Source organism: Chionomys nivalis, chromosome 9 (assembly GCF_950005125.1).
Source record: "Chionomys nivalis chromosome 9, mChiNiv1.1, whole genome shotgun sequence".
In the NCBI taxonomy this organism is placed as follows: Eukaryota; Metazoa; Chordata; class Mammalia; order Rodentia; family Cricetidae; genus Chionomys; species Chionomys nivalis.
This window is the reverse complement of record NC_080094.1, coordinates 81527600-81553318: the sequence shown is the minus strand read 5'-3', so window position 1 is coordinate 81553318 and position 25719 is coordinate 81527600. Positions and strand designations below refer to the sequence as shown.

General features: G+C 50.9%; 1 protein-coding gene across 3 annotated transcripts in view; it reads right to left on the bottom strand.

Moving 5' to 3' along the window:
* Prdm11 (PR/SET domain 11) overlaps window positions 1-25719 on the bottom strand; it is an 80978-nt gene that overhangs the window by 36374 nt on the left and 18885 nt on the right. For 2 of the 3 annotated variants that reach the window (XM_057780205.1, XM_057780207.1), the window contains exons 2-4: window positions 7834-7958; window positions 7406-7509; window positions 6716-6978 (exon numbers count right to left, since the gene is read on the bottom strand). In XM_057780205.1, coding sequence (XP_057636188.1) covers window positions 6716-6978; window positions 7406-7509; window positions 7834-7958 — 492 coding nt within the window. Of the gene's footprint in view, window positions 1-6715; window positions 6979-7405; window positions 7510-7833; window positions 7959-8936; window positions 9025-25719 lie in introns of those variants that run through there. The other variant, XM_057780206.1, reaches the window with a different exon arrangement.

Here is a 25719-nt window from a genome sequence, read left to right as displayed (position 1 = left end):
ATGAGGCAGCCCCACCTAGCTGCTTAGTTTGGTATGCAGTGGCCCATATCTCATGCCCAGCAGAATGGCGATGCCTTGTGCCGCAGGAAGCACACTGCAGAGGCATGAGCAGTGTTCGCAGTACTGAGTCCACACCTGGCTAGGTATGAGTGGCTCACTGAACACTAAGGGTTGTGTTTGCTATGATCAGGCTCCGTTCCTATGGGAGTGTTGTTTGCAAATATCACTAAACTGTTGTGCACAAAACATTAGTGTGTTTGTGTGTATGTGAATATGAGTGGCTTTGAAAGTTAAAATCCAAAGGTCAACAATTGATGTCTTTCTATGAGATTACTCCACTTTTTTTTTTTCTTTTTTTTTTTTTTTTTTTTTTTTTTTTGAGACAGAGTTCCTCACTGGCCCGGAGCTCACTCATTGACTGGAAGCTAACCAGGAAAGCCCAGAGACTTTCCTGCCTCCACCTCCCCAGTGCTGGGATTACAAGAGGGAGACACCACAGCGTGCTTTCTTACATGAGTTCTGGGGATCAAACTCAGGTCCTTATGCCCGTGCAGTAAGAATTTAGCAATAGAGCCATCTCTGCAACTGCAAACATGGGGGCAGGGCTTCGAAAACCAGGAAAAAGGTCAAGAAAAAGATAACAGCAAGGAACGCTTGGGAACGGGAGTTTATTTACGATGCAGGGTTTCCAGAATCCAGCCCCAAATCAGTATCACGGTTCAGATCTTCTCTTTCCTTTCTCATTTATCATCTAAGTAGGCCAAGCTGCTCCCTGGGCTTCTCAATAGGTCCAAAAAAGCCGCCCCTGACATACGTGGGATATACACAAACACACACACACACACTTGCTTTCTTGAGCCTTTCTGACCACCTCTTCTCTTCCAGATTTGGTATCACTCACTTCTTGAGATCCTGAAGGACAAATCCCTGCCATGAGGCCCGGCCATCTACCACCTTGCACATCCCTGCCATGCGGCCCGGCCATCTACCACCTTGCACATCCCTGCCATGCGGCCCAGCCATCTACCACCTTGCACATCCCTGCCATGCGGCCCAGCCATCTACCACCTTGCATATTTTAGCAGATGTCCCTGACCCACATGCATCCTCCATTAGTCTGTTTCCTATTGCTGCAGGAAAACAAACACTCACACATAAATACGCATGCACACACTTTGAACAAAGCAAATGTATTCTTTTACAATTGTAGAGATCAGAACTCCTCCATTAAAGCCTGTCTTATTATCTCCACATCTATAGGCCACCAGCATCCCTGCCTCCTGAATGGAGAAATAGATAAAAGGAGGGCATGACTGCTCTGAAGGGGTCAAGGTTTTTATTACAGATATAAGGGAGATCATGGGCAGAGGCATCTAGAAGGGTCCGGACTGAAGGGGCAGGCCAAGAGAGGAAGAGAGAAGAATCAGGAACCAAGAGGCCAGGAGTCATCCAGGAGACCAAGAGACCAAAAGGACCACTTAGTCAACATGGCTGGGTTATATAGAGAAGAGAAGCTGGGGAAAGGCCAACCCAGGTGTGGCGCTGAACAGTTCCGAGTAGAGGGTAGGGTATACTAGCCAGGAAGAGGTAGGGACTGAGGGAGACAGCAGCCGAGTCTGCTCTGATGTGGTGAGCTGTGACCTAACATCTCCCAGCTTCTTTCACTTCTGGAAGGCCAGCAGGGACCATGTCCCCACATCTGATTTGACCCTGACCCTCCTCTCTCCCTTTATGGAAGAATTTTGTAATTACCTTGAACCCAGTCAGAAAACCTAAGATTATCTCCCTGACTCAAAACGCTCACCATAACCACGGATGCTAGCAACTTCTACCACCAAAAGAGCCACGAGTTCCGGGGACGGGATGAGGCATTACGGGACCTATCTTACTCTCATTTCTGCCATAAAATTCCCTGACAAAGCCAACTGAAGGAAGGAAGGGCCACTCCGGCTCACGATCCCAGGGTCTATCATGATGTGGAAGTCCCACAGGCAAGAGCGCGAGGCAGCTAGCTGCACTGCGTCACAGTCTGGAAGCAAAGAGGAACGAACACCTGCACTCCACCCATTCCACTTTATAGAGTCCAGGATCCCTGCCTAAGGAATGTTGCCACCCACAATTAAGATGGGTCTTCCCACATCAATCAACCCATCAAGATAATCCCCCCATAGGCATGACAGCTTGTCTCCTAGGTGACTCCAGATTCTGCCAAGTTGGCAGTTAACACTAGTCTTCCCAGAGCCATTATTTGGCTACCACACCTCCCTACCCTGGGCAGTCCCTTAGACGATGGAAAATGTGCTGACTTGCTCCTTTCCATGCCCATTTGCTTCTCCAGAGCCTTCCAGAGGTGCTACAAATGCGTATGGCTCTGGTTTCTTTGCAATGCGCTCCTCCAGCTGACCCTAAGGATGCTAATGCTAACTTCTCTGCAGTAACAGCTCCACTGACCGTAGTGGCCTCCTCCAATCACCACCCCCCTGTCTATCTCTCTCTTCCACTTTTGAGCTCTAGCCTAATTTCTGAGAAGTTGTTCTGCTGGCCACCTCTCTGCTAATCAGGTGCCCAGCTCCAGCGCTCTCTCACAGGGGGTAACTGATAAGCCTCTGTTGCAGGTTGCAGTCCTAGGCATCACACGGCACTTAGCACCGACCCGGCCTCTGTCTGTAGGTACCAGCAGCACACCCCCACCCTGAGCTGTCAACATTTGCCAAATACCATGTGGGTACAAATCCTCAGGTTGAAGCTACCACTCCTGCTCACGACACAGTGCTCTTGTGGGCACAAGATCCAACAGGCGCTTCTGAGCTCTGTCATCACGGGGTTGAGCATGAGAGCCACAGCCCTCACAGCCTTCGTAGAGTTCTCTTCTTGCTATGCAGACAGTCCATTCCCTTGGTCTGCTTCTCCTGCAGTGACACTCACCCATGCTCCATTTTGGACTGTTAACTGTTGAAGTCCCTTGACATTTAGGCTGGGTCTCCTCCACCTCTATTAGCCACCCGCAAACAAAAGTAACATCTCCGTACTTCTTCTGCAGGTTCCAGAACTGGACATCCACCTGCCTGCTACATCACCACTCAACAAGACAATCACCAGAGTCGCAATCGTTCCCTACCTTCTCTCCCCTGCAAGTCCTCAGAAGTGAAGGCATCTCTACCCACCTGCTGGGTGAGAGGCAAGGAGGACCAAAGTTCTCCCTGGCACTTGGTTCCCTTACTGAAGCCATCCTATCCTCACTGGAGCTCACCCCGCATCCAGGCCTAAGCCAGTCTTCCCTTCACCACGTCTTTTCCCCATCTCCACCCACGCCACCTCCACCGCAGGCCTGAAATCACACTGACTCTCTACCTGCTTCCTAGCCAATGTCCCAATCAGTTCTTTAGGATGCAGCAAAAGTTTCTGTTAAAACATTAACATGGGGTTTGGAACATGGCTCAGTGGACGGGGTTTGCTGTGCGAGCATTAAAACCTGAGCTGTTCCCTGGGATCCAGGTAAAAACCCAATGCTGTGGGGTGCACCTGCAATCCCAGTGCTGGGGAAGTAGAGACAGGAGGACCCTTGGGGGATCTACTGGCCATCCAGTCTGGCTGAAATGGTGAGCTCCAGATCAAAAATAAGGTGCAGACAGTCAATAGACATTGACCTCTGACTCCACACAGGTACACACATAAACACACACCACCACAACCCTGAACACACACATACACAGCAAAACAAATAAACACACAAGGAAATGTGATCTGGTCATTCCTCATTTCTTGAAACAATCTGGAAATTTCCCACAGTCCTTCAAAGAATGAAGTCAGCACGGACCCCACATGGTACATGTCCATACCTTCTCCATGCCCATGTTTGCTACTCGGACATGCTGTGTGCCCTTTCCTGCCACAGGGCCTTTGCTCGCGCAAGTCCACACATCTGATACCCCCACCACCAACCTGTACTTTGGTGGTGTGATGGCTATTCTTGATTGTCAACTGATTACATCAGGGATTAACTAAAATCGAAATATGGAAGGGAACACCTGTTGGGGGATTTTTGTTTAATTTGTAGTGGGAAAACATAGCTTTATCAGGATCTTTGAGATGGGAAAACCCACCTCTAATCTGGGCTACACCTTCTGCTGGAAGCCAATCTAAGGACATGGAAGAAGGAAGCTTTTGCTCTTTTCCTGTTTGTCCTCGCCTTGCTAGCAAGTCCATTCCTTCACTGGCATTAGAGCCTACTTCTTCAGGGTTCCAGTGTATACTGAAGACCAGCTGAGACATCAGCTTCATGGATGGGTGGGTGGGTGGATGGATGGATGGATGGATAGATAGATGATGGATGGATGGATAGATAGATGATGGATGGATGGATGGATGGATGGATGGATGGATGGATGGATGGATAGATAGATAGATAGATAGATGAATGGATGGATGGATGGATGGGTGATAGATGGATGGGTGGGTGGATGGATGGATGGATAGATAGATGGATGGATAAATGGATGGAGAGGTGGATAGATGGAGGGAAGGATGGAGGGATGGAAGGATGGATGGATAGATAGATAGATAGATAGATAGATAGATAGATAGATGGATGATGGATGGATAGGTGGATAGATAGATGGACAGATGGATGGATGCACGGATGGATGGATGGGTGGATAGATAGATGGATGGATAAATGGATGGATAGGTGGATAGATGGATGGAGGGATGGATGAATGGATAGTTGGAGGGATGGATGGAGGGATGGATGGATGGATAGATGGAGGGATGGATGGATGGATGGATGGATGGACGGGTGGGTGGATGGATGGACAGATAGATATATTCATTCTATAAATTCTGTTACTCTGGAGAACCATAACACAGGTGACTGTGCTCCTCCTTCAGCCCCAGTTCACTGTCAGGAGACCTCCTCTGACCTCTGGTCACATGGGTTCCCTTGGTTCTTTACTTTCTCCCAGCTTTTTATCTTACCGACATCTGCCAGTAGTTTTATGTGTGTTTTTATTATTTTTGGTTATTTCCATCTCCTGCCTATGTGGGCAGGATTTACATCTGAACTGTCCTGACACAGGGCCTGGCACCAAGGGGATGCTCAGGCAGAGACACAAATGTGGTACGAATGACTGTGCTGTTTTCCTCTACCATCCTATGTCCCACCCCCACTGTCTGCCTCTTCTCCCATGAGCAGTCTTAGGAATCCTTCCTCATGGTTTTCAAAGCCCCTACTCCTCACTTTGGCACTCTGCCCATTGCACCAACCTCAGGGCTCTCCCTCTTGAGTCTCAGATTTGCCCACCTCCGGACCTCAATTCCAGCCATTACTGTTCTCAGCTGGCATGGACCCTCTCCCCAGCCTCCTCCCTGAGACCAAGACTTTCTGTGCCACAGCCTGACCTAGCCACACTGCTGCTTGGTCACATCACCAGCTTCCCTCAGTCCTCAGGCTTGGGAAATGTATCATACACGGCCCCGCCATCTCTTGGCTAACCGCAGCCGTCTTCTTCCCCATCTCGTGAGTGCACAGAACCAAGTTCTAGTCCCTTCCAAGACCACAGTGGCTCATTCTCCAAGCCTCAGACTGAAAACACCCAACCAGGCTGTGCTAGTTGGGGTTTCTATTGCTGTGAAGAGACACCCTTGACCACCTCTTATAAAGAAAGCATTTAACTGGAGCTGGCTTACAGTTTCAGAGGGTTAGTTTATTAGCATGCTGAGTAGTATGGTACCATGCAGACAGACATGCTGCTGGAGAAGGAGCTGAGAGTTTTGTATCTTGATCCCCAAGCAACAGGAGACCATGCCACACAGGGCGCACAGCAGACCTCAAAGCCTGTCCCCACAGTGACACACCTCCTCCAACAAAGCCACACCCCCTAATATTGCCATTCCCTATGGGCCAAGCATTCAAGCACATTAGTCTATGGGGGCCATTCCTACTCAAGCCAACAGCAGTAATATCAAGCAATGACGACCGCCTTAGTGACCTAGCAATTACAGTAATTACACCCCCAAGAACGGTGCAAAGCCAATGAGAATCTTCACCAGCAGCTCACATTGGCCTTGTGTTGCCAAACAGGCCCAGAGAAGAAAGTGGCACATTCAAAGTCAGTAGACAGCAGACAGCAAAGCTTGCTGACACTTCCAACGCAGGTTCCAGGTACCCAAGCTCAGGGTGCCAAGCTGTGCTGGGCTCCTCTCGGGTGGCAAGAATCAGTTGTACATGCTTGTTCAATGCCTGTCTTCTCAAGAGACCATTTGTTCCCAAGCATGGGAACCACGTTGGTCTTGTGGAAGCCTTCCCTCCAGTACCTGACACGCCCATTTTCTGAGCCAAATACCATGTTCTGTGGCCCTGTGGTCCTCAGCTACAAACCACCTTTGAAGGAGCAGTTGGCTGAGGTCTGTAAATACTACTGAATGGACAGTTGAGTGTGCACGCGTGCACACACCTGCACGCGCACACATACACACATGAGGATACTTGGGTACCTGGTGATGACTAATCTGCTAGTTGCTGAAGTGGGATCCCTTAGCATGGCCCTTGGACACCAAAAGACAAAGGCCACATGGCTGGGACAAGAGAATAGCAAGACCCATCATCCATAAGCCATAGGTAACCAAAGAGCAGTTTGCATGCATAAATTATCCCCTGGTGGTTTCTCTCAAAATCCCTTATCAACCTCTCCCAAGGAATAGCACAAGGGACACTCACCAACCATGAGAAGAAGCCAGCTGACTTGTCCTGGGTAGAGATCTGCCCCTCATAGGGCCCAAAGATGTGGCCCTTGGGGACGACCTCGTTTATACACCGCACATCGCTCTCCCCACCGGCTTCCTTTACCACCTCCATGCCCTGTGGGATGGTGAGGGCTGCCCGATCTGGGATGCCCACAGGCACTGGCGTGTCAGACACAAACACAGGGGGACCGTGGTTCGGGCACTCATCCACGAAGTACTCTTGGCAGGACTCACAGACTGGAGGAATGTGAAGAAGAGGGAAAGTTCAGTGGTGGTGTGACATAGACTCCATACAGTGGCAGAGGAAATTCCTGGGGGCCACACTTAGAGAAATAAACATACTGCATGTGGTTCAGACTTTCCAGCCCTAGATCTGCCCAGCCAGCTGCAGCCAGGGCCTTCAGCAGCAATAACCTATGAGCCTCCCTGGGGGTGAAGGACATGCTGCCAATGTTGGGGCTTTTGTCTCAAGTAAAATATGGCTTTGGGGCCACGGGCCTGAGCTGGAACTGCACATCTGTGGGCTTTAAGACCTAAGAGAGGCTGAACCCTGTGTGCCCGGGTAAATGCCTCTCACTGGAGCTCCGGCACAATATTCCCAAGCCAGTGGCAGGTGGGGCACGTGGAGAAAGAAGGAGTTGCCCAGAGCCTGCACTCCACTTACACCAGAAGTCCACTTGCTGGAAGCTTTTGGTCACGAAGAGCTCACGCTTTCCCTTCAGCTTCCTGGGTTCCGCTTCCACAGAAGAGGGCTCTGGTCTCCTAGAGCTGGCCAGGGCAAGGGTCCACAGAAGAAAAGCAAAGAAGCCATCAGAGACAGCCCAGGGGGAAGGCAGGCTGGACACCTGTCCAGGAGGCAGGGGGCGTTGCAGAAGGGCAAAGAGCTCCAACACGCTGGTCATTTGCTGCAGGAGTGGTGGAGCATGTGAATTCCTGAGAGCTGGGCCCTGGGAAACTCTGCCCAAGTTCTAACTCCTGCTCACCTCTGACCCCAGGAGCTGCCCAGTAAGGAAGGTGGCCATTTCCTGGGTCCCCAACCAATCCAGTCCAGCCACCCCCTCCCATCCTCAAGTCACCACCCACAGGCCTCACCAGGGCTGGCCATACTCCTGGTCCCGGAGTGGTGAGCAGACCTCTGTCTTCACTACTGTCACCATGTCCCCTACAGCAGCCTTGGTGTGGGCCAAGCACTCCTTCATGTTCTCAGTCATTCTGTCCTGGGGACAGGCAACGGAGGCCGAACCAGCACAGGAAGAAGATCAAAGAGACAGGGGAAGAGGGGTGAGTGGCTAGGAGGGAGAGCAGGGGTCCCTAGGAGTCTGGTTACCCTCCCTGCCATCCCCAGAGGAAGCACTTGAGAACTCAGACAACAAAAACAGCTGTAGCCTGGCCAAGAGGAAATGCCATTTCTATCCCGGGCTGGTCCTAGGGACGACTGGAGCCACCAGCCCCATGGGGTCAGGGCCCAGGGGCAGCTCAGGCCAGGAGGCAGGCCTGGGAAGCTCAGCCTGGATACTAAGTTCGAAGGACACAAGGGACCCCCAAGAACCTGACAAACTCTGCCAAGTGGGGGACCGAGGGAGTGGAAAGCTGAAATGAGCTCTGCATGGCTGGCTGTGAGGCCCCGAGTGAGGGGCTGCCAGGAGGAAGAAGCCAGGCCCCTTGGGCAGCTCATAGCAGGTACAGGCAGGGCTGGGGAGCTGGTTGTGTGCCAGCCAGGGCTAGCCCTGACTCCAAGCCCACCCCTCTCTCTAGGGGGGGAGTGTCCCCAGAGTATGCTTACCGCCCTCACCACAGAACCCGGCTGCAGCCCCTCCCCACGGTCCTCATGCCAGACCCCCGGACACTCTTCTTCGGCGGGCTGTGCAGTAGCTCGGCCTTGGGACCGTGCTGGGCCCCGGGACTGGGCGAGCAGAGTGTGTGTGTGACTCACTCCCCGGGGCCCCCGCTGGCCACACCCCTGCTCCTCGGCTCACCAGCCCCCTGCTCCCCACCGGGGGCCCCAAAGCCCGCGGCGGCGGGAGGGGTGGGGGAGCCGCACGGCCTGCCCCTCCTGCGAACCGGGACGCGGGGGGCGCGCGCAGGGGACCGCAGGGGACAGGGCTCCCTGTCCTCAGCCCGAGGGCCGCCGTTCGGCCGTGAGTGTGGTTCACCGGGAAAGTGTGCGCGGGGGCGGCGCCCCGGCCGTCACCCACCTTCGCGGCGGGGCGCCGCGGTCCGGCCCGCCCCCCGCCCGCCCGGCAGCCCGGCATTCCTTGCGGGGGCATGTGGCTTCTTGCCGGCCCCGGGGGCACGCAGTTGGCTGGCGGCCGGGAGGGGCGCGGGGCGCGCAGAACAGGAGCGGCGGGAGGGGGCGGCCGCCAAGGGGGACAGTCCCGGGTTCACGCGCGGACGGTCGCGCGCGGCCCGCAGCAGCCTCCGCAGCGCCACCGCCGACACCCACCTCGGCCACCGCAGCCCACGCCCTGCGCCACCTGCACTGCCCGGGGTGCGAGCCCGCGTTTTGCTCCACCTCCGAGCCCGGGCTACGGTTCCCCAGTCACCCGCGGAGAAAAGGGGTGCCAAGGGCTGGAAGCTGAGAAGGGACTGTCCCAAGGTCAGGCAGGCTGACCGCCGGGTTGCAGTTGCACGGGTAGGAGTCCCACAGGCCCTTAGTTTGGAAGCAGCCTAAACTCCAGAGAAACTCCAGAGTCTCTAGAACACATTGTGTAACCATGGTGCAGGTGTTAGGGGCTAAACATTTGCCCTTTGACACTCTGCTATGTTCAAGTCCTAAATCCCACTGTGACTTTTTGGAGAGGACACAGACTGGATAAGGTGTTGCCTGTGAGGATACAGCAGGAAGGACCCATCTGCAAAGTAGAGATCCCTCATCCCAGTGAAACTGAATAGGTGCACCTTGACCTTTGACCTCTCAACCTTCAGAACTACGAGATTGAAGCCACGTGGTAAAGTCTGTGGTACTTGGCCATGGCTGCCAAACTGGATGATGATGAGGATTGTCTGACTTCTCTGCATTTCCATTTCTCTTAGTAAATCTATTTATTTAATTTAATCTGGAGTGGGGTCATGCCTCAAACACATGTGTGGAGGTCAGAGGACAACTTGCAGGAGTCGGTTCTCTCCTTCCACCAAAGTGTGGCAAACGACAGGGACAAATAGCTTTGGGGGACGCTACAATTCCAGGAGAGAAAGCAGATCAAGAGCTGCAGGTAGTGATGCACGCCTTTAATCCTAGTACTCAGGAGGCAGAGGATGGAGGATCGCTGTGAGTTTGAGATCAGCCTGGACTACTTAGTGAGTTCCAGGACAGCCAGGGCTACATAGTGAGACCCTGATGCAAAAAAACAAACAAACAGACAAACAGGAACAACAGAAAGGAAGGAAAGAAGAGAAGGGAGGGAGGGAGGGAGGGAGGGAGGGAGGGAGGGAGGGAGGGAGGGAGGGAGGGAGGGAGGGAGGGAGGGAGGGAGGGAGGGAGAAAAGCAAGCTGATTAGGAACATAACCAGGCAACCCCAAAAAGGGCAGCTTAGAATAGTCTCCACTATTGAATTTCTCTTTTTAGCCAATCACTGACAAACTCTAGAGCTTTCTGAGAGCACACAGCCTAGGACATTTTGCACAGTGCTCCCTTGCTCTGGCTCCTAGGGACCTAGGTGTGTCCCTGCCCGTCTCCTCATTGCCCACTGACCCTAGGAATGCCCCCACTAGTCTTGGTCGTATCTGATAATAGCTGTCTTATGTGTAATGGCCTCTGGCTAGTTCCCTGAGGGCAGGCTTTACAAATGGCTTCACAGGCTTTGTGGCTTGTCATTGCCTTCCTAACACCTGTAACAGGTGCCAGAAAAATATGCTAGGAAATATGTGAAGACTGGGAAAACATACGCCAGGATTAGGGCAAGAACCTTAAGGGGACAGGGGACTTCCATTCCCAGGGAGTCTGGAGCATGCCAGTGGACCGCCTTTAATTCTGCACCCTAGTCTCAGCCCCACCCTACCCCAGGCAGGGTTCACATCTGCCAAACGAATTAATGATCAAATGACCCAGGTCAAAATGCACGGACTTCTGTGTCCTCACTGCCCCACAGATACTCAGCTCAAGAGATTTCAAGGAAAGAAAGTTTGGGGAGGTTTTTGTTGTTGTTGTTGACTCTCCTTCCCCATGCAGCCAGACTAGAGGGTGGAAAGGGAGTGGCAAGGCTGGCACTGAGGGGCTGGGCAGTGAAAGGCACAGCTGAGTCAGATTCGTGAGCATGGGAGCCCAGTCCTTACGGTAAGTCCTAAAGTATGAGCACTCAAGAGTCATTGTGTCCTTCTGCTGGGCATGCGCCCCAGGATGCCCACACAAAGCCATAGACTCACTTAGAACATCCTGAGATTTTCCTTCCTTATTAAAAAGTTTGTAGGGGTTGGAGAGATGGCTTAGCAGTTAAGAGCACCCGTTGCTCTTCCAGAGGACCCAGGTTTGATTCCAGCACTCGGCAGCTCACAACCATTTGTAGCTTCAGCTCCAGGGAATCCAGTGCCCTCTTATGGCCTCCATGGGCACCAGGCATGCATTTGGTACACAGACATACATGCATGCAAAACACTCATTCACATAAAATAAAAATAAATATGTCTTTTAAAAATCATTTTATGGATTTTAGTTGTGTCAGAGACAGAGAGAAAGGGGGAAGGAGAGAGAGGGAGGGAAAAAGGGAAGGAGGGAGGGAAGGAGGGAGGGACGGAGGGAGGGAGGGAGGGAGGGAGGGAGGGAGGGAGGGAGGGAGAGGGAAGCTGTCCATATGAGTGTAGGTATCCATGGAGACTAGAAGAGGTTATGGAATCTCCCTGGAGCTGGATTTGCTATGAAAGTTCAGTGTGAGCCACTGAGCCATCTCTCCAGCCCGTTTTTGTCTGTCTGTTTGTTTGAACTGATTTGCAAGGCTCTCGAGTGTGAATTTTGTAGAAGACAACGTCAGTAGGAACATCAAAAGGTTGGACATGCCTGCAATTTAAGCCTTAAGAAGTCTTCATAGACCAGCCAGGGATAATCATAACTGCTAGGGCATCCCACGAGGAAATAATGGGATACAGACTGAGGGGAGGCCTTGGAAAGTCTAGTAGCACTTTATAAGGGCTTGTTTCGCTGGTGCTTGGAGGTGAAGGCAGGGGTCAGGTGCCGAGGGAAAGGGACACAGTGACCACGCAGGACAAGAGGTACACAGACAGGCCAATTGAAACGGTCATCAGACAGCGTCCTCACCTCCCAATAGAGAGGCCTGTGACCTTTGCTTGCATCTTTAGAATCACACCCAGGTTAGATGTCACTGTCTGAGATGCTCGACAAAAAGTGTTTCAGACCTGGGAGTGTAACAACACTGGAATGCTGGCATACTCCTTACCAGATCCCAATGCTCCAAAATTCAATCATTTGTTGGATATGTCAGATTTTGACTTACGTTGCATTTGGGATTTTCAGACTAGGAATACTCAACGTGTACAGAATAGGATGGCTAGGAAACAGGGTGTCAGATCTCAGGTTCTGGGTGTCAGAGATGACAAGAACGTCCTGTGTCTACCATGATCTCCCATGTGCACCCACGAGACACCAATTATAACAATCTACTGTTAGATGCTTAGTGATGGAGCATCCATTCAGCTCTGGGCTCCCTGGTAAACAAATCAAAAAGGGTGCCCCTGTTCTCATTACCTTACATCTACTTACTGGCTATTATCTCCATTCTTGGAAAAGTCCAGCGGCCTGGAGGCCATGATCAAACCTCACTTGTATGAGTAAACTGCACATTTAAGCCCTGAAGTGGGCCACAGGCACCTTTACTTTGAAATAAACTCTGTCTCAGCGGCAGGCTTACAGGGACAGGGGTGTGAATAGGATGTGACTAAGTGAACCTACGTGGAGAGAGAGCACAGGCTGGTGACCTTCACCGGCTCCTTCAGATTAGTCTTGGCAGGCACCGGAAGGCACGGGCTGGGGGGAGCTCTAAAAGCCATTTCTGCGTATGGCTCTGGCCTCCTTGCCCAAGCACAGGGCACCCTCGCAGAGCACTCCAAGCTGCTGGCACTGCTCCCTGCAGCCTGGCTCCTTGGAGTCTGCTCTTACAGAGATTAAGCCTGCTGCAACCTTCAGCAATGAGATGCAGACCCAAGAGGAGGGGGCGAGAGTGGCCAGAGGCCTGCAGCTCATTTTCACCTTTGGCAGAGAGCCAGGATCTCAGAACGCCTGGCAGCCAGGGGGCTGGAGCATCAGGAGGCTGTGCCCATTCGGCTTCCTTCACGCCTGGCACCATGAGAACCTGCAGTTCTGTTTGCTATCCACCCTGCATCTTCCAATGTCCCCTTGAATAACAAAAGGACTTAAGGTCAGACATATACCTGGGCTAGGGATCCCAAGCCTTTGGGGCTTGGGATGGTTGGGCCATAAATTGAGATTTTCTTCCTGAAAAGATCTGATTAAGGGTTCTCCTTTTTGATGTTGTTTTGTGGGGAGCTAAATTTTTATTTTACTTTATTAATTTATGTGTGAGTGTTTGGCCGGCGTGAAGATGTGCATACCATGTGTGTGCAGTGCTCACGAAAGCCAGAGGAAGGTGTCAGATCCTCTGAGATTGAAGTTAGAGGAGACTGAGAGCCACCATGTGGGTGCTGAGACTTGAACTCTGGTCCTCTGCAAGAGCAACAAGTGCTCGTGACTGTTGAGTCAACTCTCCAACCTAAGTTGTTTGTTTTTTGAGACAGGGTTTTATTACGTGGTCTCGCTGAACTGATACTTGCTGGGTAAAGCAAGCAGGCCTCAAGCCTGTGGCAATCCTCTGGATGCAATCTCCCATACTGGTGTGCACCCCCACAACACATTAATGAAGGATGGTAAATAGTGGACCAAAGGAGCAGGAACAGAGACATTTTGGAATTATTAAAGGGAAGAATTAAATTAAAATTTTTATGTTTATTGTGGAATATTTTATTTATTTATCCTGGGGCTGGAGTTACAGACAGTTGTGGGTCACCTGATGTGGGTTCTGGGAACGACATTCAGACAGTCTGTAAGAGAAGCAGGTGCTCTTAACCCCTAAACCATCTCTCCAGTCCCTGAATAGTTATCTGTGGGGAGAATGATTACTATTCCTTGAATTTACATGTAACATAAGCCTGCAAATGCAGGCAGCTGCTCAATTGCAAAAGGCAATTTTTAAAACCTATTTATCAGAGAGAGAGAGAGAGAGAGAGAGAGAGAGAGAGAGACTAAGCCAGGTATGGTAGAATATACCTTTAATCCCAGCCAGCCAGCACTGGGCAGGCAGAGGTATCACAGAGGATATCTGTGAGTTCTAGACCAGCCTGATCTACATAGTGAGTTCTAGACCAGCCTGATCTACATGGTGAGTTCTAGGCCAGCCTGATCTACATGGTGAGTTCTAGGCCAGCCTGGTCTACATAGTGAGTTCCATGACAGTCAGTGCTGCAGTGAGACCTGTCTCAAAAAACAAGCAATCAAACAAAATAAAAGTCTGGCTGTGTAGCACAGGTTAGCTTCCAATTTAACAATCCTGTCTCTGTGTGCCAGGATTACTAGAGAATACCACTCACTATAAGATAAATTTATTAAAAGATACTACTGAATTCATAAAAGCATTTTTTTTTTTAAAGACAAGGTCTCTCTACATAGTCCTGGCTGTCCTGAAATTTGCTGTGTAAATCAGGCTGGCCTCAAACTCAGAGATCCTCCTGCCTCTGCCTCTCAAGTGCCAGGATTAAAGGCGTGCGCCACAACCCCTGGCTAATTTCATGGAAGTCTTAGACTAGCACACCTCCTGCCACTGCTGCAGTGCCACACCTAGGCTGTGTAACTCTGACAAGTGACAAACGGGGTCGCCCACACATTGCTGTTTCACAGGTCAGGTTTACACACTAACGTTTAGTCCATAATAATCACTTTATTAACATTAGCTGTTCTTTTTTAAATGTTACTATCATTTAAGAGTATAATAAACTGGGTAAATCCAGCTATTTGGGAGGTTGATAGGAAAATCATGAGTTCAAAGAAACATAGTAAGTTTGTGTGTGTGTGTGTGTGTGTGTGTGTGTGTGTGTGTGTTGGACATTAAAAGGAAGTTGGTGAAAGTTTTCTGATGTTTGAAAATGGGGTTGAGTTCTCCCCCTTGCCAGCTGCCTCAGGCAGAGGAGCTGGCCACCTGGTGACAGGCGTGGGGGAACGGATGGGCCGACCAACGCAGCTACGACCCAGGCCCAGATCCAGGGCCCTCAGTCAACCCACCCCAACACCTACCCATCTTAGAAATACTAGAGCATGTGAAGCAGCCAGTCCTGCAGAACCGAAGTTATAGGCTCTCCCTCCATGACACAGGGCATCAACAGGATATCCGAGAGTTGTTCCGGCGAGGCTCCGGTACCGGCAGTGTGGCAGGAGCCAGAGACCCGGCTCAGTGACTCACTGCAATGAACATTTGAAGCAAAACTGCGCAAAATGGTGACACACCACAGCTACCATGGCAAGTTTTTTTTCAATTCTTATTTTTTTTGTTTTCTTTCGGGGGGAGGTTGCAAGGGCGGAGGGCAGATATGAGGGGTCAGGGAGATGAGTGGGATTGGGTGCATGATGTGAAATCCACAACAAAAATCAATAAAAAGTTTAAAAAATAATTTAAAATTTCCTTATATTAGCTTACAAAGTAAAAAAAAAAATGGGTTGGGCTGGGGCTATAGGTCAGAGGTAGACCATTTGTCAATCATGGGTGAGGCCCTAGCACCTGTTATCTTAGTACTTGGGGGAGGGGCTTCCCAGAAGTTACTACACCCAACAGAAAAACACTTCTCATCAGTCTGTGCTGATGCTTCCGCTCAATGGAAAAGTAATGAATAATTGGTAAAAGAGGTGACAAACGGCTAAAATGCTCAGTGGAAAAGTCTGAAAGCTTGTTAACACTCAGGCTCTGGGTGTCCGAGATGACAAGTGTACGGCTCCTACACTCTCTGATGTAGCAGCCACGGCAAACATCACTAATCCATCAGAGTTCTCTTCCCTTCTTAACTTGGACTTGGCCTCTGATCAGCATCTTTCTTAGTACTAGGCAGCCCTTTCCGGTATCATGTCTCCATTAGTTTTTTTTTTTTTTTTTTTTTTGATTTTCGAGACAGGGTTTCTCTGTAGCTTTTTGGTTCCTGTCCTGGAACTAGCTCTTCTAGACCAGGCTGGCCTCTAACTCACAGAGATCCACCTGCCTCTGCCTCCCAAGTGCTGGGATTAAAGACGTGCGCCACCACCACCCGGTTTCATGTCTCCATTAGTAAACTGACAAAAATCCTAAAATCTTAGTGATACTAAGGATTGCCATGAGTCAGGAGAGATAGCTGCTCAAATATTATGGGTTGGAGTATGAAGTGAAGCAGCGTTCCCAGCAGTGTTCGGCAACCCGAAGGCCAGCTCTTTGCACGAGAAATCCCTTATCTCGGGATCCAGCACACGTGAACCTGCAGACCTATCCTCTACACTGTAATCCATGATAGCAAACACACAGAAGTGATTTAAGCCTCACTCAGACCATGGGATGGAATGCTGGACGGCAGCTAACAATCCCGCTGGGCAACTATTGACATGAGAAACATGTTCTACACGTGAAAGGAAAATGGAAGTTACTACTAAGTGGGAAAGGTCACTGAGGAACAGCTACGTGTTGTACGATTGCCACCATGTGACATTCTGAGAGAGGGAATCTGGGGAGACAGTAATATGGAGGAAGGGACAAGGTGGCGGAACACTTGACTGCTCATGAAATGACTCTAATAGATACAGGTCAACACCCAGTCACCCGTCTGTGGGAACCATAGAACACCAGTACCAAGAGGGAACTACTCTCTCACGCTAGCTGTGAACTTCGGCGATGACATCACTGTGAGGTCATCAACTGAAACAAGCCAGCACGCGCGCCCTTGTGGTGGACAAGGAGACAAATGGGAACTCTGTACTCTCCACTCAGTTTTGGGGTGAGTCTAAAACTCTGTGGAGTGGGAAATGAGTCCAGGAGCAATATGAAAAGATACAAAGTAATCCCATCTGAAGATCTGGAAACGGACCTGAATTTGACCTTAGCATGAAGAAGTAGAGCAAGAAAAAGAGAAAAAAAGAGGAGGAGAAAAAAGATGAGGAAGAGGAGGAGGAAAGGCAAAAGGGAGGGGAAAAAGGGAAGGGCCAGGAGAAACCTTTACAGCAGTGGTTCTCACCTTCCTAATGCTGCAACCCTTAACACAGCCCGTCATGTTGTGGTGACCCCAACAATAGTTACTACTTCATGACTGTAATTTTGCTACTATAATGAATCGTAATGTAACTAACTGATAGACAAGATATCTGATATCTGGCCCTAAAAGGGGTCAAGACCTACAGGTTGAGAACCACTGCTTTAAAGGAATTCTTCTCATTTATCAAGAGACTCTTGGATTCAACCCTAGGCTGGCAAAAAATAAGGGGGATCCAGATTAGAAGCTGAGCACAAAAGGGGTGCTTTTGATGGATGAGGGATCCATTAAAGGGGCAATGCGGGCTGGTGTCCCCCATGAAGCATTCCTGGCTTTATTTTATGAGTCTACTTCGAAAGACTTGCCTGCTTGCCATAACCATCCCCTCCCATCATATTGCTGTGTGCCAATCAGATCAATGCTGGTTAGCTGTAAGCATCCTAAGCAAAGACCTTGAAGGACCCTGCACACTCACTCTGCCCTGCTTCCTCCTGGAGTGCACGCTATTCGCTGAGTTTGCCTGGTTTTTGTTTGTTTGGAGATAGTCTACCTTGAATCCTCAACCCTCCTGCCTCAGTCTCCTGAAAGCTGGGGTGACAATTATGTGCCAGTGTATGAAATAAAATCAGTGAACAGAATACCACACAGAAGGAGAGGTATCTAACCACGGCCACATGTACACTATGACTGAATCAACACTGAGGAGAGCAACTAGACACCCAGAGAGGTTTATAGAAAGTTAAGAAACTAAACAACTAGATACAGCTGTGGTGTGAAGCAGCTAGGGTTGAACTTAATAACTAGACAGCTGTGGTGTAAAACAGCTATGGTTGAACTTGATGACTAGATATAGCTGTGGTGTGAAGCAGCTATGGTTGGACTTGCAATGCCCCTGAGGCCCGTATCCTCGCAGGCTCATGGCTTTGGACAGTTAGTCCCTAGGTAGTGGTGCTATTTGGAGAAAGTATGGAACTTTCTGCAGTGTAGGGGAGAGCCTAAAGCCACTGAGGGCTCTCTGCAACATGGTCTGTCACTGAGATGTGAGCAGGATTCACTCCAGCTGCCATAGATGGAGCACCAGCCGCCATACCTTCCCCAATATGATGGCCTGTATCCCTTGAACCATGAGCCAAAAGAAAGCCTTCTTCCCTCCAACTACCTCTGTCAGGTATGCAGTCGTGTCTACGTGAAGAGTAAGTGGTACCAAGGTTAAGTTTAGATTTTGCTTGGAACCAACCAAAATAGGCAGAAAACAGCATCCTAGGGCTAAAATCAGGCTCCGTACCTTGGCCTGGGTCCTGGTTCCATGGGTATGTCTGTAGAAACATCTTAGGTCTTGCTTTTGTAAGATGTGTATTTTGTGTGTGTGTGCGCGCGCACGTGAACTAATATGTTAATAAGAACAGAGCCAAAATATCTGCAGGGGCCCCAAGGCAAAAAAAAACAAAAAAACAAAAAAAAACCACTGACCTGACAGCTGTGGAACTGAGCTATGGCCAAATGCGGGCTCCCTCCAAGGAGCACTGATGGCGCACAGCTGGAGCACAGCTGGGTGGGTCTGATAGGACACTATGGTCCTTCCAGGTGGTCCCTCCTGAAGGACTTCTAAAATGTACTATGTGTACTGCTCAGCTGGTAGGAATTGGAGAGGCAGAGGTTGGAGCAAGGCCTGGAGGAAGGTGGCTCAGATTGGCATCGTGTGTGTGTGTGTGTGTGTGTGTGTGTGTGTGTGTGTGTGTGAGAGAGAGAGAGAGAGAGAGAGAGAGAGAGAGAGAGAGAGAGAGAGAGCTTGCTTCCCACTGTGCTTGATGCTCAGGTGTCACACCCCCCTTCAGGAGCGCCTGGCCCACTGTCAACCAATGGTACAACCCTATGGTCTCCCCAGTGATTGCGACTGAACATGGAGCCTGGCCTTTTGATTTCTTTCTTTCTTTCTTTCTTTCTTTCTTTCTTTCTTTCTTTCTTTCTTTCTTTCTTTCTTTCTTCCTTCCTTCCTTCCTTCCTTCCTTCCTTCCTTCCTTTCTTTCTTTCTTTCTTTCTTTCTTTCTTTCTTTCTTATGATTCACTTATTTCTATTTCATGCTCATTGGTGTTCTGCCTGCATGTGTATCTGTGTGAGGATGTCAGATGCCCTGGAGCTGGAGTTACAGAGTTGTGAGCCGCTATGCGGGTGCTGGGAACTGAACCCACGTTCTTTGGAAGAGCTGCAGTGCTCTTAACTGCTGAGCCATCTCACCAGCCAGTTCTCTAGTTGTGCTTGTTTTTCAAGACAAGTTTCTCTGTGTAGCCCTGGCTGTCCTAGAATTTGCTCTGTAGGCCAGGCTGGCCTCTGCTTCCTGAGTGCTGGGATTAAAGGTGTGAGCCATCACTGCCAACCAGAGCCTGGCCTTTAGGTCTATCACCATACAGGACATTCCCCTTGGCAGCAGACTCCAACCCACTTTAGGGTCAAAGGGAATGAAAGGTGTTTATTTTGTGACTTTGGTGAGAAAGTTCACAGCCACCGTTGCTGAGACAGCCAAGCCCTGAGGACTTCACAGGACACATTCTTTCCATAAAGCCAGTTGTCAGAGCAGAAGGACACGGGTATAATAAGAAACATCTCTGGCCCTTTGACTAGCACCTGAGTTTCTGTTAATGAAGTGACTGTGGGGACTCCAGAGAGCTTCAGGGTGGGGCTGGTCTCTCAAAAGCCCACATCTTCAGCTTCGCCCACTGTCCTCTAGGGTGTGATTCTGTGGGGCACTGAATACCGAGATCAGAACCAGAATATTAAAATAAACTTTAAGATGGGGGAGGAGTGGGATGTCCAGCGAGTGTAGTGTTCGCTGTGTGAGCACAAGGACCTGAGTTTAGCTCCCAGCACCACATACAATCTGGGCATGGGGCCATGCACCTCTGATGCCAGTGTTGTAGACACGGAGGGGACAGACGGCTCCTGGGAGCTCGCTGGTTACCCAGTCTAGCTGAAATACCGAACTCCAGATTCAGTAACAAACCTTGCTCAAAAAATAAAGTGGAGAGAAACAGTGGAAGACACCAGAAGTCAGCCTCCAGCCTTCACATGTGCTTGCTAGTGTGTGGGCATGTGCATACTGAGAGCGCGCGCGCGCGCGCGCGCGCGCGCACACACACACACACACACACACACAGCCTTAGCTCAGAGACCTGTCAGACTAGTGAACACACTGGGGTTCACTAGCCCGGGTGACGCCAAAAAGGCTCAGTAGCTCCTTGGCCTCCCACATGTTATCCCCATGCAGCCCTTCCACCTGCAGTGTCTGGGCTGGGCCCTTCCTATAAGCCAGGAATGGCGGGAAACACCATTTCCTGAGTCCCGCGAGCCAACCCAGTGGATGATGGAAACGGAGAAAGGGGCCTGGAGCCTCTGCTATGCAGACAGAAGTCAGAATCCTTAGTACCAGAAGCCTAGACAGCTAGGATCTGAACTAGGACTCTGAGGTGACTCTCCCACTGAGTCCTAGTCCTATGGGGACTGGGCCAAGTCTGGGAAGCCAGCGTCAGAGGTGGGTGGACGAGTGGCCACCAGTGAGGCTGGAGGTTCAGAGAGCTGGCTGATGCTGTACACAGTCAAGGGGGAGTTCAGTGGGCATGGCCAGGGTGCCTGTCAGCATGTCGGAAAGCCAGCCACTCTGCATTTCCTGGAAGTCTGCTTTACTCTCTCCAGCCTGTCCAGACAAGGTTTCTCCTCTGAGCAGCTGTCAGTCATTTTTGCCTCGCCCGGCCCCACTGCAGTATGGGGCCCCTCTGGATAGGCTTGCTCCTGATGGCTCTAGCACTCCAACTGGGCCTCGTAAACCATCACCTGCCCTGGCGCATCCTCTGTGGGGAGGGAACCAGTTCTGGGGCCTTACAAGATGCACAGAAGCTGGATGTGTGCCTCACACCTGTAACCCAGACCTTGAACTCAATGACAGCCTCCTCTACATAGTGAGATCTGATCTCACAAAACGAAAGGGTCCAACCCCTGTCCCAGTCAAGGAGAATCTGTCACAAGGGGCACCTTACTTCAGACCCTGCAAAGTGACCAGGACACTGTCCCCATTTCCTGAAAACCTTGTCTCTCATGGTTCTCCCATCACCCCTAGCACAGCTCCAAGTCCCGCCCAGCCTCCGCACGGCCTTTGCTGTGCTGTTCTCTACGCAGAGTTCTCTCCGGCAGATCCCCATGACTTGCCCAGCCCTCCAGGCTGTGATATCAAATCTCTGGGCATCCTCTGCAACAGCAGTGCCCTTTGCTCCTCCCCTCCTGCCCGCTGGACCATCTATAGACCACATCCTCGTCCAACTTGCACAGTATTTATTTATAAGATTGGCCCCGGTCTCTCCGGCTAGAATGGAGACTCCAGGAAGAGATCTTATCTATTCTGTTTCTTGCTGTGTCCTCTGCAGCCAGAACAGCCTGGTGCAAAGTGGACGCACAATGGACTTGCAGATGCACGATATCTGGTGACAGTGGGATCTAAGTAAGAAACAGAAAGGCTGGTGAGAGGTGCTTGACATGATGCTTCAAGTTCTTGTGTGACTGGGGGAGTGCCTGAACCTCCCTAGGTCCGTGGATACAGGCAGCCTCTACTTAGTAAGGTTGTTATACAAAATATATGTTGAGCTCAGTGAGAAAAGACCTCATTGCCAAGCCTGGTGAGTTCAATCCAACACAGTGGAAGGAGTGGACTGACCTCTTAAAGTCATCTCTGACCTCCACATGCACCATGACCCACATGCACCTGTACACATATACACGCATGCACCATGGCACATGTGCATCCACACACATATACACACATCACCATGGCACATGTGCACCCACACACACATATACACGCATGCACCATGGCACACATGCACCTGCACACATATACACACATCACCATGGCACATGTGCACCCACACACACACATATACACATGCACCATGGCACACGTGCACCCACACACATATACACACATGTACCATGGCACATATGCACACATATACACACATGCACCATGGCACATGTGCACCCACACACATATACACACATGCACCATGGCACATGTGCATCCACACACATATACACACATGCACCATGGCACACATGCACCTGCACACATATACACACATCACCATGGCACATGTGCACCCACACACACATATACACACATGCACCATGGCACACGTGCACCCACATACATATGCACACATCACCATGACACACATGCACCCACACACATATACACGCATGCACCATGGCACACGTGCACCCACACACATATGCACACATCACCATGGCACACTTGCACCCACACACATATACACACATGCACCATGGCACACGTGTACCCACAGACATATACACACATGCACCATGGCACATGCGTACCCACACACATATACACACATGCGTCATGGCACACGTGTACCCACACACATATACACACATGTACCATGGCACATATGCACACATATACACACATGCACCATGGCACACGTGTATCCACACACATATACACACATGCATCATGGCACACGTGTACCCACACACATATACACACATCGCCATGACACATGTGCATCCACACACATATACACACATGTACCGTGGCACATGTGCACCCACACACATATACACACATGTACCATGGCACATGTGCACCCACACACATATACACACATGCCCCCCCATGAGTGTATCTTCAGTTACACAATAGCATTCTGTGGCACACAGAATGTGTGTGGTACTTAGATGTATCCTTACGTACTCATGACTCAGAGCAATGACAGTTGCCAGTAGTAGATGAATAGCCAGGGAGGAGGTGCTTCTCAATCTACTTGAGACCAGAATACATTCTTAATTTAAACTGAGCAGAAATGCCCAGGAATTATTAACTGCGGTTGGGTGACAAGTACATAGAAATTCTTATCCATTCTCTGATATGTAATAAAAGTACTTGTCAATACTAAGAGTTTTAAAAACAGGGAAATGGAGAGATGGGTCAGTGGTTAAGAGTACTGGCTGATCTTCCAAAGGACCCAAGTTCTACATGGCAGCTCACAACTGTCTGTAACTCCAGTTCCAGGGGACCCAACACCCTCACACAGACATACATGCAGGCAAAAATACCAATGTATGTGAAATAAAAATAAATTTTCAAAGAGAGTTTTAAAAATAAACCCCAGGCTTCTCCTCCATGACTATCCCAGAATACTAGCAACACATGGGGGAAAGGATGTAGTGGGGGTTCTCCCCAGGCACTCTATAGAGGAGAGCCCTGGTGTCCCAATAAATTCCCCAAGACTCCAGGGCTCCAGAGTCCTAAATATGGGCCATCCAGGGCCCATTAAAGGCTGAGAAGTAGCAGGATGCAAGGAGTGAGGGTGCCTGGGCTGGCTGTCTAGGGTCCAGAAAAGCTACAGTCACCGATAGAAAGAGAAGGTGGGCCCAGGACTGGACATGGAGGATAACCAATGGCTTCCCACATAGACCACTAACTTGCTTGTGATGAGCAAGTGCTAGGGCCACACCATGGCCTCTGGTCTCACCAACTCTTCCCCACACACTGCTAATGAAGAGTCCCACAACGTCTGAGCAAGGGACCCTGTAAGTCATGTTAGTTCCTTCACAGGGCAGTGCTGAACCTGGAACCCTGGCTAACAGTGAGCTCTCAAACATGCTCCTGCCACATGCACAATGTGGGAGAAGAAAGGCACAGTTACATACAGACTACTGGAGGCCCGGCCTTGCCTACACCTCCCCAGTCTCCTCCTGTGTGCAGCCCAGCCATCCTCGCCATTCTCACTGGCTCCGCCCTCGCCGCTCTCACTGGCTCCGCCCTCGCTGCTCTCACTGGCTCCGCCCTCGCTGTTCTCACTGGCTCCGCCCTCGCTGCTCTCACTGGCTCCGCCCTCGCCGCTCTCACTGGCTCCGCCCTCGCCGCTCTCACTGGCTCAGCTGGCTCCGCCCTCGCTGCTCTCACTGGCTCCGCCCTCGCCATTCTCACTGGCTCCGCCCTCGCCGCTCTCACTGGCTCCGCCCTCGCCGCTCTCACTGGCTCAGCTGGCTCCGCCCTCGCTGCTCTCACTGTCTCCACCCTCGCTGCTCTCACTGTCTCCGCCCTCGCTGCTCTCACTGGTTCCGCCCTCACTGCTCTCACTGGCTCCGCCCTCGCTGCGCTCACTGGCTCCGCCCTCGCTGCTCTCACTGGCTCGGCCTGAATTCTTACAATTAAAAACACCTCCAGTATGTCTCCATCCTCTTTCCCAAAGGATGAGCCCACAGCTCTCAAGTGTTGGCATCACAAGGAGCTTGCTGGTAAAACAGAAGTGTAGGCTCCACCCCAACTTCCTGAGTCAAAGTCTGCCTAACATGACTTGTTTAGGGGATTATACCAGTGCATGCTCAAGGGGGAGGGTTCCTGCCTGAGTTCTGGGCACCCTTGTAACTTCTCCACTGAGCACCTCTGGCTGGAGGAACTTCCTGTCCTCTGACCCCAAAACCATTTCTGCCACTGGTCACATAGTAATAAAGTAGGTCAAGGGGACTCCGAGTATACACGTGCTGGCTTCCTGAAGACACGCTTCTTTGTGTTCTGTGAAAGGTGCTGAGCCCTCTGTCCTCGGTTCATTCCCTACACAGCAGCCCACTGTATGCAGGGTTGCGCCTCACCTCATCCTCCCATGTGATGTGAGACCAGGGAGACTAGTCTACCGTGCAGGTGACCATTTGAGCTGCTTGTGAAGAAAACTGTTCTGACCCTTTGTACTTTAGTGCTGACACTGTGTGCCTGGGCTTACTCTCACTGTGCCCTTCCTTACAGATGATGGGACAGGACCTCAGCTTGAATAGGAGGGAAAGGTCCTACTGAAGCTCACAGATGAAGAAGACCGATGTCAGGTAAGATGCCTGGAGTATGCATGGTGACACGGTCACTAACACTTGATGAATGTCTGTCACACACCTGTGGGGCAAACTGGGCGTTGTTGTGCTGCTCTGGTGAGCTGACAGGCTTAGAAGGAAGAGGCTCTGCAGAGCTGTAACACTGCCAGAAAGGTGACCTTCCTCACAGGCCTCCAGGAAGGAGGTGGGAGGGGGAAGCTCTAATATGTCAGTGCCCTGGCCTGGTGTCTTCCAAACCCAGTGGAGGGCACCCATTCATTCCCTCTTGACCTGTGCTCCTGCGGTACCGATACTGAAGGCCAGCACCATCCTACGTGCTGTTCCCATCCTCATGGCTCAGCATGTGGACGGGACTCGCCCTGTCTCTTCTCCAGCTTGGTGTGCGATTGTGAAAACCAACCAATGAGAGCCTGGATCTGCACACTGGATCAGCAATACCCCATGGTTGGTGCAAGGAGGGGTAGGAGGCCCAGCCCATGGATAAAGCAATGGAGTTTCAGAGGATGCAGAACAGAGGTTCCTGCTGCCAGGCTTGTGTTCCACCCCCACCCCACCCCAGCAGCTGCCTATAAATGGAGTCAGCACAGAAGAAAGCCGAGAAGGCTAGAGCCCTTGAAGACATTGTGTGAGCCGCTGGATCCCACAGTGCGGAAGCTCTCAGGACCCTCTTGGACCTTGAGCAGATCCACATGCATTCCATGTTTGCACAACGGCTGAGTTTTGGCAGGTTGTATCTCATAAAGTCCATGACCTTGGAGGCAGTTTTCCTTTGCTTTTCTGATAGAAGTTCAGAGAGGTTAAGTGGTTTGAATAAAGCTGCACA